The sequence below is a fragment of the Bombus pascuorum genome, unplaced genomic scaffold, assembly GCF_905332965.1.
Source record: "Bombus pascuorum unplaced genomic scaffold, iyBomPasc1.1, whole genome shotgun sequence".
NCBI classification, from domain to species: domain Eukaryota; kingdom Metazoa; phylum Arthropoda; class Insecta; order Hymenoptera; family Apidae; genus Bombus; species Bombus pascuorum.
Window position 1 is genome coordinate 81,693 of NW_026869730.1, and position 17,208 is coordinate 98,900.

The following is a 17,208-nucleotide window of genomic DNA, read 5'->3' on the forward strand; positions in this document are numbered from 1 at the left end:
TTATTTTTTTTTCCTATTTATAGCGATGGTGTCACTAATCAATTTTCCACTTTCTGTCACTTTTTTCTTTTTTTTCACTTAGACTTTCTCTACGCGAAAGATTGTCAAGTTGGCGCGCGCACTGTTCGGGTCTGGGTCAGCTGTCCCTTTTTTTTTTTTTAGGGCTGAGAGGTCCGTTTGGCTCGGAGGTTCGCAGTCGACTCGACGAGAACGAGTGCTCTCAACGTGGTATGAGAGTTGGCTGAAGTAAGTAATTTTGTTATTTGCTTTTATATTTCAAGAAAAAAAAAGAATATTAAAAAGACAGATGTATGTGCAAATGAGAATAATATAATGTATGGTAATAGTCGCGTGATCTGAAACATTTCTTTTTCTCGATGTTTATATCGTAGATTACTAAAAATAGATTATTAAAGAAAGCAAAAAAAATTAGAAAAATAAAAAGCCAATACCATACGGAGTTCCCAAGCTGTCAACCATCTAAGTATTAATCCGTGCCCAGCGTTGCTAACCTTCGTGATCGGACGAGAACGAGTACTTTTTTAATTTTAATTATAGCGTTTATTGCCCAAAGAAAGACATATTTTGTATATAAGGTCTAAAATTCATACTGCATCGAATACTTGTTCAAAGCAGGCGGCTACTCGATGTTTTGCATTGAGAACCCACCAGATGTCCGACGTCTTTTTTTTTTTACAATTTGTCCTGAAGGACATTTGGTAAAGTATTAAGTCTTATTGGTAAAAAAAAAATAAAAATAAAATATAGCATGTGGGTGGCTACCCCCAGCGGGGTGCCATCTTCGTGTTTCCTAGGTTATATCTTTCATGAGGTCTATCGGGTGTTTCCTTTTTAGTCTTCTTGCGATGTTTGTTGTGTTGTTCGTTTCCGCTGCCAGCTGGTTCGGGTGTGTTTGTATTCTTTCTCAGGACCTTCTTGCGAGTCTGGTAATCTCCTCCTTGATCGTTGGTATTCCCAGGTCTTTCCGAATGTCCTCATTTCTAACGTACCATGGGATGTTTACTATCGTTCTAAGGATTTTGGATTGCATTGTTTCGATTTTGGTTATATGGCTCATTGCTGCTGTTCCCCATAGTGGAATTCCGTATGTCCAGATTGGTTTTATGATTATTTTGTAAATTTTTAGTTTGTTTTCTGTGCTTAGTTTGGATTTTCGGCTTATTAGCCAGTGCATTTGTCTCCTTGCTGTCTGTATTTTGTCTATTATTGATTTGATATGCTGTTTCTATGTGAAGTGTGTATCTATGTGAAGTCCAAGATATTTGACTTGCCTTGTTTGTGTTATTGTGGCCTCAGCGGTTTCCGGGCACCCTTCGATCGCAAGAGGGACGGTCATCGTGGAGGTTTTGGTCGGTTGGAGTCCGACATTACCTCGCCGCTCTTCCCCTAGATGCGGCGGGTGTCCGTGCAGATTTCCTCCACGGAAAAAAAAACAGTAGCGCATGAATCTTGCACGGGACTATTGCTCTGTACGGCAGAGTTACGCGAATTACGCGTAAACGATACACCACTGTAATGTGCGACGGATAGTTCTGGTCTCTATGCAAGCACATTGAAATGAAGTTTTTGATAACTAAAGTATAATTTTTCTTAAAAATATGATGCATATACTTTAACTTTAATAATTAATAATACAATTAAGTGTGATATATTTTAAAGCACGATACGATATATAGACCCACGTCACAATTTTCACACTCATAGCGCGATAGTTGCTCTTAGTATTCTATTTTGAAGCGACATTATGGGATTGAAGATTCTAAAAAATTATAAGGATATGAATCGGCATGTTAAAAAGAATGTCTAATAATGATATATTTATTTTAACGAAAAGCAGCAATTGATACCTGACACTGGCTTATCAAAAACAAAGACTATATTATTTAGAATCTGTTTTATTATTTAGCAATTAAGATCATTTAGTTCAAACGGTGAGCGAATGAGTCAGTAGAATGAGCCACTACAATGGCGCGTCATAATATAAGATGGCATTCGCGGAAGCCACTATAGTGGCGCATCGTACCTAAGATTTTAGGAAGCTTTTTGCAAAAACACCTGATATACATTTTTAACATCTATAATTTTCGATAATCGATTCGACTAAAGTATGTTGGTTAAAGTGAATTCTCACGATTCAATAATTTTTGTGAATTTGAGAAGCATTATTAGAGGTAAGAAATTCGATATTTGTTTCCAGCGTTGACAGTAACCTAATAGTCGATAGTTAGAGACTTTGCCGCGCTTGATTCCTTATGAAGTGACGAATTACTAACATTTTACAACAGTAAATGACTTCGTATGCAAGGTCGTTGAATTCGTCTTAACAAACGCCATAGTACGTGTAAGAAAAAAAAATATGTAGTTCCATGCCATAATAAAAAAAATATTCATGCCAATACAACTGACATGCCAAATGCCAAGAATAAATGTTAAATCTAAACGGTGTATGGAAATATATTAACAGATCGTAGATAATCGTTTGAGAAGCAATATTCTCTTTTCTTCTCTAAAAATAATGTGGCGGATAATTAATTTTTCTTTCTTAGACAACACAATTAATTTACTTATTGAGCCATTCTCGGTCTCTGCCGCTATTCAAAAGCCTCTGTCCCAAACGATCACATCATAAAACGTTGCAATTATAGCTCTATAATATACAGTTACTTAGATTAATATTCAACATCATGGGGTGCGAGATATCGTTTTTATATTACTGAATATATTTGTTAAAAAATAAATTTCACATACTGTGCGAACACGATTCATGCTATTCCAGCGTGGTTTCTTTCGTAAAAATCAGTGAACTTGTAAACAGGATATCTTAAGAACTAATTGAAATTGATCGTATAGATAGAAAGTTAATGAATTCGTTTTGAGAAGCACTATCAAACAGTCTGAAGAAAGTATGTACATGCGTACATAGTTCGATTTAGAATAAACAATTTTTTTCCAACAAATATTACCAACTTTGAAATGTGCTGAGAAGTGAAAAATAATTTTCATTGTATTTATAGAAATTAGGTCCACTAAAAGCTATGAAATAATTTCTATTTTATTTATATTTTACTTACACAAATATGCAACAACGGTTAAGATTACTGATTTACATACTAACTAGTTACTAAACAGCATATTAAATATATGAGATGTTTCCAACGGCGGCGCAAAGTACCGTAAAATATTTCATAGTAATACTTAAGGGCGTAAACCATAAAATTTCAACTCGTTTATACTTTTTTTTATTGAAATACCAACAAATTTATACTTAATTGCATGAGATTGCAATATATTTTAATACAAAATCACCAAAAATACGTTTTATTGGTGGCCAAATTGAAAAACGTCGCTTGTATCCGTATTGATACAAATTGCTGAATGTATTAATAATGTACAGTGTATAGATTAATGGAATTATATATTCATATATCACATTTGTAACTAATTTAGGATACAATCGTTAGTACACTAGGAAGTAAATTGCATACAAATTATTATTTTCGTATCTGGCATTTAAATTTCGAGTGACTTGTTGTTTTGACGTCATAGAAAGAAATCGAGTTAGTATATAGTAGATTAGGGAAAACAAATTCTGACCAGTTGGGGAATAAAAGCAAGAGGCGTGGTGCAAATGCCAGGAGCAAGGAACAGGTGCGAACGAGGAAGTCAGTTGTAAGAATTATAGAACAATGTGAAAATATTTACATGCAGCGAAAGTGGTAAAATTTTGATAGCCCCTTTTCCTTTTAATTTTGTTTATTGTACGCGTACATTAAGAAAATAAATAAAGCTACGGCACGTATATTTTACTATTTTTATAAAAAACATAGTTTGCTGCGATACATACGAATACATCCATACATTCTATATGTATATTTTATTCATTTTAGACACAATACCAATTATTATTATATTAATACAATTCTTCGTCAACACTATGCTAGATGCGTTGGTCTTATCAGGATACTTTTCTATTATTACTAACAAAATAGTTTGCAAAATTATTACTACAACGTTCATAACATTTCGTGATTAGTGTTAATATATATATTAATAATAAATTTACGTACAGATTATTACAATTATTTTACAATTATTTACCTTTAGAAATTAAAGGTTTTCAGGCTGCAATCTTAACTATTTAATTTTAATTTCAATTAACTGTTAGGAGCATATTGTCGGGTCACTACCAATAGGCCAAACACAGAATTTAAACTATAGGAGCAATAGTCGCGACCCGTATCGTAACAATTTTGAACTCTATTTAAACAAAAGCTCAACAAAGGGACAATACACGGCATGAAACTTGATCTAGTCGTAAGATTGTAATATGCCAAGCGCGTCTAAGAGTTCGGCTCATGATCTACCTTGTTTATTTGCACACTAGCATAGATAAAAACGTATTGAGTTCCATGCTACAAGAACTTATTTCATTATATGGTTCTACGGAAAAGTTCATATTTCCTATTCTAGCCGAAATAGACAAGTATAAGAACGGCAACATTGTGCAATAATGAAACTAATTGTAAGTTGACTAGGAAAGAGGAATTAATTGTTTACTACATTTTTGGGCGATGACATATATAAAGCAGTGTTAAAAATAGCACAAAATATCAAAATATAATAATTTATTTTTAAAAAACCAAAGAGATTAATAAATTAATTTCTGTCGTTGAGGAAATCCCAACTGCTTTTCGCCCTTCCTCTTGGCTCTTGAGACTTGCGGCCTTCTTTATTGATGTCTTCTCGGGCGCAGATTTTCTCCAGCTGTAACAGAAAGCTCTCCTTCGGATGCTCCTGGAAGCATCGAAGGAATTGATTCTTTAGAAACTGTGGAATTCGGGACACGATTGTTTTTTGTTGGCTGACTTCATAGTGATAGATGGACTTACTGTAGTATCGTGGGCAGAAGGCCTAACAGATATCGGCTAAACCATAAACAATGTCGCGGAAGTCGAGGTGCTGACAGGCCCATCAATATGTTTTAATATCAACCACATCTCAATCTACATCAGAGATCAGGGCGCTAATGAACCTTCAATATCCCAACGGTCCTTTCGCCGAATCTTCGAGAAGAAGGCGTGCGTGGCAAAGGACGCCTAACAAACACGTGGATAGTAGGCATATTGAAGGGTGACAAAGAAAAGGGAATCGGATCCCATCGAGAGTCAAGTTGTAAGAGCTTCAGTCTTAAAAAGTCGCGGGCGGGCGGATATCGCGCTGAAAATGCTGGTTTTCATCCGATCGCCAGGGTTAAACAGCGCGTGGCACGACAAAGTACCAAGATGGGGGTGATCGCTCCTTGGGAATTTCCGTGCGTCGTTGGCACCACCACCTGGCCGGCGAGGACGCGGCGATGCCCGTGGACGCGCCTATATGAGGCGCGTAAAGCCGCCAGCGACCTCCGAAGGGGAAGAAAGAAAGTTAGGTGCTGGACCTCTTCTTCCAGCACCCGGGAGGCAGCAAGCAGTCCGGCTGGGGATCCGGACGACGGCCCCTGGGAGAGGGCGAAAGAGACGTAGTATGGACGGAATAGTGTGTGCGGGGGGTCGCTCTCCCCCCTAGAGGCGGCGGATGTCCGTGCGGATTTCCTCCACGTTAAAATAAAAAAAAAAAAAAAAGTCTTGAAAAATCGCGGCTAGAGTTGGCATTTTCAAAGTACTTGTGACGCCAACCACATGAGAGACCAGGCCGCGCTTCGGAAATGGGGTGACGACGAAAATAAAGATCTGGTGGCATTCGGCGACAATGTATGTCGCCGAAGAAAAGTGCCTAATGAACCCTCAATATCCCAACGGTCCTTTCGCCGAATGTTCGAGAACGCTTAACAAACGCATGGATAGTGGGGATATTGAGAGATGACAAAGAAAAAGAATCAGATTCCGCCGAAAGTCAAGTTGTAAGAGCTTCGGTCTTGAAAAGTCGCGCCTAAAGTTCAGAAGTAAATTGTAGTTAGTGTGAAACAAGTGTTAAGAAATAAATTCTCTTTTTTATTTTGTTTATTTTTATATTTTATTTTCATCTTCGATTTCTTTTTTTCATTTTACGTGACACCTTCTCCGTCACACCTAAATCTGTATATACTTTCTGATTATTTGTACGTCGGTCGCACGTCAAAAATTTTACGCGTGCTGCGCTTTCTTTTAATTTCGTTAAGCATATTTCCAGTAATGTAATTATTTCATTACTTCTCATTCTATCTGTTCTCGGTAGAAAATATGCTAATGGCTGTTTTCACCTTTTCTCAGCAGTAATGCTGTTCACACAAAACACAAATACATGCCGTGCTTTATCGTTACGCCGATCTCAATTTTCTAAGTCGTCGAGTCCTTCTACACGGTCCAAGTATGCCAAATATTCTTCTGCATAATACTCCCTGCAACGCGTCAGTTCATTTATTATCAGCTGTATGGATAGATAATTCTGATCCTCGCGACGCAACGTATGCGTGGTACATTAACAGGAGCGTACGAAATCATGAATGTACCCGGCTTGTCATTTCGATTCCGGAACAGCACTTAATAATTATTAAACATAACAGCAAAATAAATTGTTAATGATACGAACAATTTTGCTGCAACATGCTAGCAATGCTGTCCGCTAAATATATAAAAGATCTATGCATTTATGAAAATAATGTGAGTTTATGTAAAACACATTAAAGATAATATATACTGTAGAATTATCTAATGACGGAACAAATTTCTCCTCAGGTTCTATAATCTTATTTGTTCATCAATCCGGTAAAAAGGTACGCGATTATATAAGTCGCTATCTGCAGTAAAAACAAAATATAATCAAAGTGCAATATTAGTGTTAGTAGTATGACCGTATTGGATTTGCAAATTGCGTACACAAGTTATGATCAACTATCCGATATGTGTATATTTTACTTGGAATCAGAAGTGACACACTAGACATTCAACGATCAGCTGCTTATGGTGATGTTTATCCACTAACCGATAGTGATAATCATAATCGTTTGGTTACTAGTGTAGAAATAATATCTACAAGTACGGTGTCGATCATCGCCTTAGAAAAGAAATTTGGTATGTACTATAAACCCTATCACGCAAATATTTTACTACTTGATACAAAAATTGACACTTCATTTTCAAAAGTTTAATGTAACCTCCAAAATCGGAAAGCAAAATTTTCCATAGCAAAATATGATGATGACGAACAACTTGTTGTAGTAGTTAATTTAATGTTTCGAATATTCAACCGATTGAAAAGCAAGTTTTATATGAAAAACAATTTGTTATGTTTTATTCAGTATACACACAAGTGTATTGTATATACATGTTTTTAGCACATTTTTAAACAAAAACCTCTTCATTTTGATTTTGTCACCTTTTTCTTGGAATTTCACTTGCTTGCTTGCTGACATCATTTGCTTCAATTTCCAATACAAATCTTTATGTGGTTAGATATAATTTTACGTAGAGATTATGGCATAGTTGCTTCGTATTCTTCTGCAAACTTTCGCATTAACGGACGGGTTCTGAAGTCCTGCCTTTTAAGTGCGTATGTAATCACGGTGCTAAAAACATGTTCATCATTAAGTTTGTCTCCAAATTGCGTACGATATATTAGTATTGTTTTTATGCATTCAGACATAAAATAATCAAGTAAGACAAGTACTGTTTTCTCCAACTTAGCATGAATAGTTACAAGAATGAAGTCCTTATTATTATTTTTAGACACACTTTGGATTTTTTGGACAAATGCTGGTAAAGATCCGGATTGACATTTTTATCCAACGTCTCCTCATTTTCATAATTTGTCATAGTTAATCTTTCAACTTTTCCTGCTCTTTGATAATTAAATATTTGTACAAAAATTAAACCCCGTACAAACGTGTCCAAGCAGAGAAATCGAATTCATTTATTCGAATTCGTTTCAAAATTATACAATTTTTTTATAACAGTTATATGATGGTCGTATGTCTTGTTTTAATTATAGTACAAGTTGTTGTTTTTTTCACTTTTTTAAATTCGCAACGGCTTTTTTGTTTATTAACAGGAAAACTGTCTCCTTGAACAACGCTATAAAAGTTTTAATGGCTTTTTTAGTGTGCTCATCCTGACTTTTAGCGCATTATGTCATGCAGTAAAGTAATATCGGCAGGTGTCCCATATCACATTACTGAATCCTAATGAGCAACTATACCAATTGCTTGTATGATTGAAACAATGCTGCGGTCGAAAAATTGGTTCAAAGTCATCAATATTTAGCTGAAAATCTTTGATTGCGAGATTGTTGCGATCTAACGATCGTAAACGTGCTCTTATCACCTCAAGCCGATGAGTACTTGTATGCTTATCGCATAATTTATTGTCGTGTAAAATTTACAAGTCATCATATTTTATCGATTTATTAAATATCGGAAAAAGAATTATCTGAATTACATAATTGGCATATTTATGAATATGAATACGTAATTCATCGTTTATTTATACCGAATGATATGAGAGATATTTCACACGCTTCCTTTTTATGTTTTGTAATTTTTCAAAATATTGTTGCATAATAAGTTTCTCTGAACTGTAGGAATAATAAAAAGTATAAATAAAAATTGGTCAAAAAGGAGCTATTTAAGTAGCTGTTCAAACATTTCTTCTGCGACATATATGCATATATATTTTATACTTTAGCTTTAAATCGTTGTGCGTCTATTTTCATATAGAGGTTTAAACGGTTCCTAAAATAAGTGTTTCAACCATTAATTTTGAAAAAATTCATGTTAAGATATTTGATAAACTAACGGTTTTAGAATTCAGATGTTTGTGCTGATTGACTCTGAAGTTAGTTAAATATGTCAATAAGTCTTCTATAACCTCAAAATGACAGAACTCGTTAAGCAAAACCCGGAATACGATAGAAGAGCGGCGATTATAGAAAGTCTTCGCGCCGGGAGAACGCCGGTCGAAATTATAAAATTCTTTAGCTACCCAAGATCGACGGTAATTTAATTTTGTTGTGGGCAAAACCAAATTTCCAGCAAGTGTTCACGTTTTGAGCGTTGTCTCAAGTGAGGGCGACGTCATGCCTCCGCACTTCTTCCAAAAAGGCGAAAGAATCACAAAGGAGGTTTATTTGGAGGTTCTGAAGACAGTAATAAAGCCGTGGATGGAAATTACGGCTTCTGGAAGGCCGTATTTATTTCAACAAGATGGCGCACCTGCTCACACAAGTCATCTTGTTCAAAATTGGCTCTCTGACAATGTGGACATGTTTTGGTCGAAAGATTTCTGGCCTCCTAACAGTCCCGACCTAAACCCATTGGACTATTACGTGTGGGGCGTTATCGAGAGACAAACTAATAAATGCAGGCACCCCAACGTCAACTCCCTACGAGCTGCTATCGAGTCAGAATTCGCGACAATTAAACGCGACCAGTTGAAGTCAGCGTGCTCGCGCTTTAGAGCAAGAATAGAGCAGGTCATAGAGGCAGAGGGTGGTTACATAGAATAAAAGTTCTCAGCAAGGACCCTTTAAATGAGATATAACAACATTTTCATGTGTTTTTGTGTATTGACTTAAATAAACAACTTTCTGCACAAAACTTCTTTTGTCCGGATTCTAACGGCGCACCCTGTATATGGACCATTAGTACCTATGACGCCACCTGTTAGTTTCGTGTTAGATCTGCAATGGGTCCAAATTATTGCCTTGATACATATACATATGTTTGAAACTGTACTGAAATTCATGCTACTAATATATAAGTACTTTGAGCCTTGTCCGCAAAATATATATAGGAATGTGCCCGAAGAATGTATGTGCTCGACATTTTGCTCCTAGAGTGAGCTCTTTGCGTATATATATAGGATGTCAATAAAAGTTAATGCCACACTTCACGAGCATATAGTACTTATCAAAAGAACCAAAAAGTTCTTAATAAATATAGGCCCAAAACCTTTACTTCCAATGTTAGAGGAAGTCATTGTATCAGCTCACTGAACGAACCAACTGGTTCACTATGAACTGTGCTTTTATACATTAAACACCCCTAATAAGTAATATTCTTTAGACCCATGTACATTAAGACGTTTTTGCTGGTTTTAGCGAGTACTCGTACGCGCTTCTCAAGTTTGGTACAAACTTTTTTAAGCATCCTCTATATACATGTCGGAAATGAAAGGACATCGGGGCCCTTCTTTTGTAATGTTTGGGAAGGTGCCCAATATTTTAGTCCAGACATTTTATTATAGCTGTATTTAAATAATAAAACTGACAAATTGTTGTTTATGATTTAATTCCGAAATTAATGACAATGGACTTAGGCTCTAAGTGACTTAATGGGTCGCTGAACGTAGCCACGGTCACAGGAGGGACGTGTACCTAACAGCGGTATAGATTAATTAAATAGCTCTCGTTAAAAACAAAGATTGACCCGAGGGTTACAGAGAGGTACAGAGAGGGGTATATAGGGGCAGTTACATTTGGACTGAGATTCAGTTCGATAAGTTCTACTTGTACAGTAGACAAGTACGTTGAGTCACGCCAGAATCGTGTATCACATCGCATTCGTCATCCTGCTGACCGTGGATTCGTTATCGAACCTAAATTCATTGTCATCGACTTCTAGATTATTCAATCGCCGCCATTACTTGTTAAATTCTGTAATAATTACATTTGTATGAATAACTATCGTCGATAGTACATAAGAGGGATGGCCAATTCACGTGAAGATTCATTATTCGCCCCTAACTCCAATGATAACGCGACATATAAATACATAATACAACATAATATATGAATATGAAACAAAAGTGTAAATATTTATGAGACATGAGTAACAATTACCGCATCATAATGAAAATATAGTAATCTAATTGATGTAACTTATGTAAAAACATTAAACATTAACAATGTAACGAATTCCGACCAAAAACGATGATCATAAAAACAAAGCAACTTTGCAAAAGCAGAATAAATATCTATATCGTATAATTGTAAGAAAACATTCAATGCTGTGTTTAAATATTTTTAACATTTTGTAAGGAAACAGATAAATGTTTTGTGTCACTTCTTTTCACAAAAACTTTTAACTTTTATTTCATAAACAGTAGAACATGTATTTCGAATATTATTTTCTAATGTGGTTCAAACTATAAGTTTTGGTCATCTTAAATTTAAAATGATACGAATAATTTACAATAATATTTAGTACTACATTGTAATTAAATACGATAGATAAAGATGATTAATTTATTGGTTTGTATTGTCTTATTACTTCGCTCTGAACATTTTACATTGTCTTTAATACATTATTTATTAAATATTTCAATTTCCATAGTTTTAAAAGAAAAGGTTAACAGTTCTTCTTCTTACATTTTAGTCAATCGACAACGTGGGCGAAAGATTATGTATTTTCTTTAATTCTTTTGTGATCAGTGGATGTGAAAAAAATATTTTACAATGAATAAAGAGGATTCTCTGCAGATCATACAACCTACCTACTCGCATGTCTTCAACTTCGAAAAAACGTACATCTACCCAGACACTCAAAAATGGCTGCAGAAAAATTTTCAGTACTGCTACTACTGCTGTATTATTTACGTGATCCTAATTTTTGGTGGGAAGTATTACATGTCGAGCAGACCAAAGTTTGATTTGAGGGGTCCGCTTGCATTATGGAGTGGATTGCTTGCAGTGTTCTCCATTATCGGATTTTGTAGAACAGCACCGGAAATGTTCTCTACATTGAGACACCATGGCTTTTACCATAGTATTTGCATATCTACGTAATGCTACTTTCATATTTTACCTTTTAATATATTTTCAGGTGAATAGCGATTTTAAAAAATAATTATTAATGAAACGCTATTAATAAAATGAATTGTTATATGAAATAATTTCTTATGCTTGGTATTTAGAGAACATTGATATGTGGAAAGCGTCAGTGAAATAGGAAATATATTTTTAATAGTTGTTTACGACATTATTCATATAATAATTTTCTAGAAAGATTTCACTTATAAATTTGTTTCTGAAATGAGTTCCATCGATTGATATAATCAGTTATGTCTACCAATTCGCAATATATCGACCTATACTATACACATTGGATGATTATATTTCCAAATCAAAATAACAAAGTTCTTATTGTCTCATTGTACGGAACATATACATGGCTTTGAGTTACATGTCATATTCACAAAATGAATCGATATTTCAAATATGTTAATTTGTAATATACGATAAGAATGGAATTATTTTCTTTTCAGCCACCTTTTGCAAGATCATGTTTCTGGCTTTTGGACATGGGTATTTATCTTATCAAAAATCCCAGAATTTGGCGATACGATCTTCATTGTGTTACGAAAGCGACCATTGACATTTGTACATTTTTACCATCATTTAACTGTTGTTCTTTACTCTTGGTTCACATATGCGGAGACTACAACAGCCACAAGGTGGTATGTCGTAATAAATTACTTTGTTCATTCCTGGATATATTCTTATTATACTTTGAAAGCAATGCAATACAAATTACCAAAAGGCTTGGCCATGATGATTACTACGATGGAGCTGGTACAAATGGTGATTGGTTGCGTTGTAACAATTGCGGCTTACTATTATCGAGAAAGTTGTGGACTTGAATGCTACACTACGCGTAAAAATTTTATATTTGGTTTCGCCATCTACTTCAGTTATTTAATCCTATTTGGAAAATTCTTCTTCAAGGTTTATCTTTCCGACAAACGGAAAAACAAAGTCGGAGAGAACGTTTACGTCAATGGAAGAAAGGAGTGTTATAAACCAAAGACTAGCTAAAGTATATCAAAGTTTTTGAAATCTTTTTCTATAAACGCTTTCTGATAACATTTCGTAAAAACACTTGTAACGTGTTTTAAAAGTCTCTATTAGTTCAAAACGATAGAAATTGGTTGTAACATAATGCCAGTGATAAGATATTTATTTATTGTAAAACATTTAGTGTTTTTGATGTTAATCAAATTTGATGTTAGTCAAATGTGTAATAATTTTATGTTTATCATTCAAGATATTTTAAGAACAAACAATGTAATATCTTGTATAGGGGGGCAGGGCATTGTTCCCCTTCTCTTAACATTTCTGACGGCAGGGTGCGCATGCCGTTCATGCATCGATAACCCTCTCTGGGACCCGAAGCTCATGGGGCAAGCTTTGCATCTAAATTAACCCTGCGCGACATTGCGTGGGGCCGCTATATTTTGGCGTATGGCATCTCGCCCCATAGCTTTGGGAAGCTTCTAGCACAAATTATTCATCCCCATTAAATGGGGGTATCCACATGATGCAAACTAAGGTGCTTTTCCAGGTTCCCCAACGTCATAAAGAAAAGGTGGACTTCCCTTTTCTCGCAGACCGGGCAAGCAACCTCACATCCCCCATTAATGGTACCATGATTTTTAAAATCGTTTCCGTGAACGCGCCTGGTTCGTCAACTATGGTCCCCTCCGAAGTGAATAAATCCGCCACAACGCTTTCGGGACCAAGGCTTGATTTTCCTTACTAATCTTCACAAATTTTTAATTTTCTGTTCCCAAAGCAATTGTTTCAATCGTGTCCATCCCATGTCCATTTCAGCCATATCATAATATTCTTATAATAAGAATATAACAATATTCTTCCAAAGGAATGGATTCCTCCTTAACCAGTTGTTGTTACCCCTCCTTCACGAATATTCCCGTTGTTCGGCGAGCTGATTATTAATTTAATTATTTTTGTCTTTCGCTCTTTCGGTTCCACACTCCGTTTGGCCATTGACGCCGCGTCCGAGGGACAAAATCGTCCACCTTGCGCGGCGTACATGTTACCGGCGATACCACCCCTCTCGACGCTATCCTCTGGGCAGTCGTGCAAGTCCGAAAAGATCCCAGAACCTCCTCGGCGTGACGACCCCTATAACCATCTAGGGCTACTCTGCCCGCTTCTTGCGAGCATTGCTTCTCCGCAATAGGAGCAGACTGCGAGGAACTCCTGTTGCCCCCTTGGCACCGCTTCCACAACTGACGAGTACCGGCGGTACCAGGAGGTAGGAGTGTGACTTGACAATGACTCTCCAAGGGATCCACAACACGACCGTTAAATAGCGGCATATTGTTTCCAGACATTTGGCTATTTTTCTGTGAATCTTCCAAAAGGAGGACTTATACTTCCGAAATAACCCCCTCGTAGGGACTAATAAATAAATAATGATAAATAATTCAAATACACTTTATCCATCTAAAAATAAATTGCACATCCCGATGGAGCTGCTTAAAACATTCATAATTATTGTTTTTAAGTCGTTGTTTTCAAAACCTACATCGTTTAAAATCTCCTTTGTTCTACTGGTGATAGCCCCTCTACCACCCAGTACCACAGGTAATATCACACTCTCCTCTAGGCCATGCTTTGTTTTTAATTCGTTTAGGCATGCTTGGTTGATTTGTCGGCCTTTTGCTTTTCCGCTTCTTGGAGATAATCTCTATTCTCGTAGCGGACAGTTATGTCGACCACGAGAACTCGTTGCTCGTTTTTCACTACGAGGTCCGGTTTGTACAAATTATCTCCTACTTTCACTGTAGGCTCGACAAATAACTCATTGTTCTTACTCAGTTTTTTGGCGAGGAGGGTTTTCACCTCATCGTACCTTTTGATACGGAGGCGTTTCGTATACTGACATAGCCCTGGGATGTGCCCCAGGGTTTCCGGTTGGGAATGGCACCTCCTACACATTATATCTGTATTTGTATTTGTCCGTGCTAGTGTCACGTAAAATAATAATGAATTTAAGGAGAAAAGAAACTTTTATTTTTCTCTTTTGTTTACAATACACTTCCGAGCTCTAGACGTGACCGTTCAAGACTATCGGACTGCTCTACTGCTCTTACTGAGGAAAACTCGGTGTGGGTGTTCCCTTTGGAATTCAGAACGCGGATTAGTTGTCTACACTTTTTGGTGGAAAAGTGAGGGTAACGATCCGCGATGCCCATTGGTAAATGAATTAGGTAGTAAAGACAAGGAGAGCTAGATATGGCTTGTGGGCATCCTTGTTGTTTGTTCGTCCAGTCGCGGGGAGACGCGTCTCCGTTAGGCGCGTCAACGGGAGTCGTAAATTCCCGTTACGATCTACGGATCGACACCGCGAGCAGGGCGATCCCCTGATTTCAGTTACGACAATAGGGGTGGTTATATTGAAATAACTGTAGTCTTCAGTTATATATTTTTATTTATTTCGCCACTTTTCACAACACTTGGAACGTATATAGAAATATGTTGTAATGGATACCGGTTAACGCGATGAATCCCGATATCGTGTGAAACTATTGGACTAGCTTGCCGAATGAGTGCAAGAACCGTCCGAAGTATGTTGACGCCAAGAATCGACTGTCTCGTTGGCGTGAATTGAAGTTAGTGCCTCGATGGCTAGAATTATACTTGAATGACTTGCTTAGTAGAAGAGCAGAGACTTGACTGTCTGATGAACAGTAGAACAGTTTACTTGACTGTCTGTAGAACAGTAGAACAGTAGAGCAGAGACTTGACTGTCTGCTTAGTGGAAGAGCAGAGACTTGACTGTCTGCTTAGTAGAAGAGCAGAGACTTGACTGTCTGCTTAGTAGAAGAGCAGAGACTTGACTGTCTGCTTAGTAGAAGAGCAGAGACTTGACTGTCTGCTTAACAGAAGAGCAGAGACTTGACTGTCTGCTTAATAGAAGAGCAGAGACTTGACTGTCTGAGGAGCAGTAGAACAGTGATTGACCCATCTCGTCTTGTTTAGGAGGAAAGCTCGGTGTGGGTGTACCCTTGCTGAACTAAGGACGCGGATTCATTGTTCACACCTTTAGGTAGAATAGTGAGGGTAACGATCCGCGATGCCCATTGGTTTTTGGCCAATATTAATACACATAATGCGAGGAGAAAATCTCCTGCATATTTGGCTCATGGGTGTCCTTGTTCTTGGGAAAAACCCGCCATTTAACGGGACACATCTGCTTTCCCCGTAATTAACAAGAGAGTGCAATAAACATAATGACTGTTCAAATGACCATCCATAAACCGAATAATATTTGTATGAATCGAAAGTAAGTTGAAAAGATTCGGTTTATGGTGGTTCCTTAGGTTACTGCAGGTCAGTTTGATGAGAGATAGGCGTCGGCGGTCAGACCGAAAGGTACGTCGCACTGACCGTCTAGCGCGCCGTAACACTTGTTTATGGGAAAAGTCTTATCTTGCCAGACACCCGCTTTCTCCGTATTAGGTAAGAGTCGAGTGCAACAAACATAAACCGAAAATGTTTACGTGAAGAAAACTGAAACTGAACAGATTCGGTTTATGTCGTCTTCTTAGGCCTGCTGCGAGTTAATGGAACAATAGATAGGTCTTGGCGTTCGGACTACGGGGAATCTCGCAAGGACCGTCACATCTGGCGTACCACATGGCAAAAGGAAAGTTGATTCGTGACACTAGCGTTGTGCGGGTGCCAAAGGTGTTAGTCCGGATCCTTAAGGCACCAATGAAGCGAAATGGCTTTAATAATTTATACTCACTTAGCCATGCGTTGCCAATTTTTTCTTTTGTAAAGTCAGCACCCCCTGGCTAACTGTTTAAATCGACCCATTGCTTCGTATGTTCCCATTTAGCCTCGGAGGAACCGCGGAGGAGCCCCGTTATCCTTCCGGATGACGTAAGTGCTCGCCGGACATGGAGTATTCGGGGAATACCTGCAGAAAATTGGAAGAGAGGTGACCAACACCTGTCACCGCGGTGGAGAGGGCGAGGACACGGCGCAGCACACGCTGGAGTTTTGTCCGGCGTGGGAGGCCCCCCGCCGACTAGCGATTGGCGAGAGTTTGGACCTCTTGTTAGTTGTGGAAGCGGTGCCAAGGGGACAACAGGAGTTCCTCGCAGTCTGCTCCTATTGCGGAGAAGCAATGCTCGCAAGAAGCGGGCAGAGTAGCCCTAGATGGTTATAGGGGTCGTCACGTCGAGGAGGTTCTGGGATAGCGTTGAGAGGGGTGGTCTCTCCCAGTGCCTAAAGTAAACCTGAGGAATGCGTACCTCAGAATTCAATTCAGACAGCAATTCGAAGAAAGTCCTGAGGCACCCCTGTTGAGTGTCAGGCGGGCCATCATTGGGGGGGGGTTAGTCGTTAAGTTCGATACTACCCCAACGCTTCCCAAAAGACTGATTATTCAATACAAAAACTTTC

The 17,208-nt window shown here is 37.6% G+C and overlaps 2 protein-coding genes across 2 annotated transcripts in view; one reads left to right on the forward strand and one right to left on the reverse strand.

The window, feature by feature from the left end:
- Positions 1 to 108: 108 nt before the first annotated feature.
- Positions 109 to 17,208, reverse strand: part of LOC132915621 (POU domain, class 6, transcription factor 2-like) — a 455,505-nt gene continuing 438,405 nt past the window's right edge. The window contains exon 2 of the mRNA XM_060975460.1: positions 109 to 241. Coding sequence (XP_060831443.1) covers positions 159 to 241 — 83 coding nt within the window. The 3' untranslated portion in view covers positions 109 to 158. The remainder of the gene's footprint in view (positions 242 to 17,208) is intronic.
- Positions 11,446 to 12,976, forward strand: LOC132915611 (elongation of very long chain fatty acids protein 6-like). Its single transcript, XM_060975445.1, has 2 exons — positions 11,446 to 11,771; positions 12,255 to 12,976. Exons 1-2 carry the CDS (start codon positions 11,446 to 11,448, stop codon positions 12,802 to 12,804), a joined length of 876 nt encoding a protein of 291 aa, XP_060831428.1. The 3' UTR covers positions 12,805 to 12,976.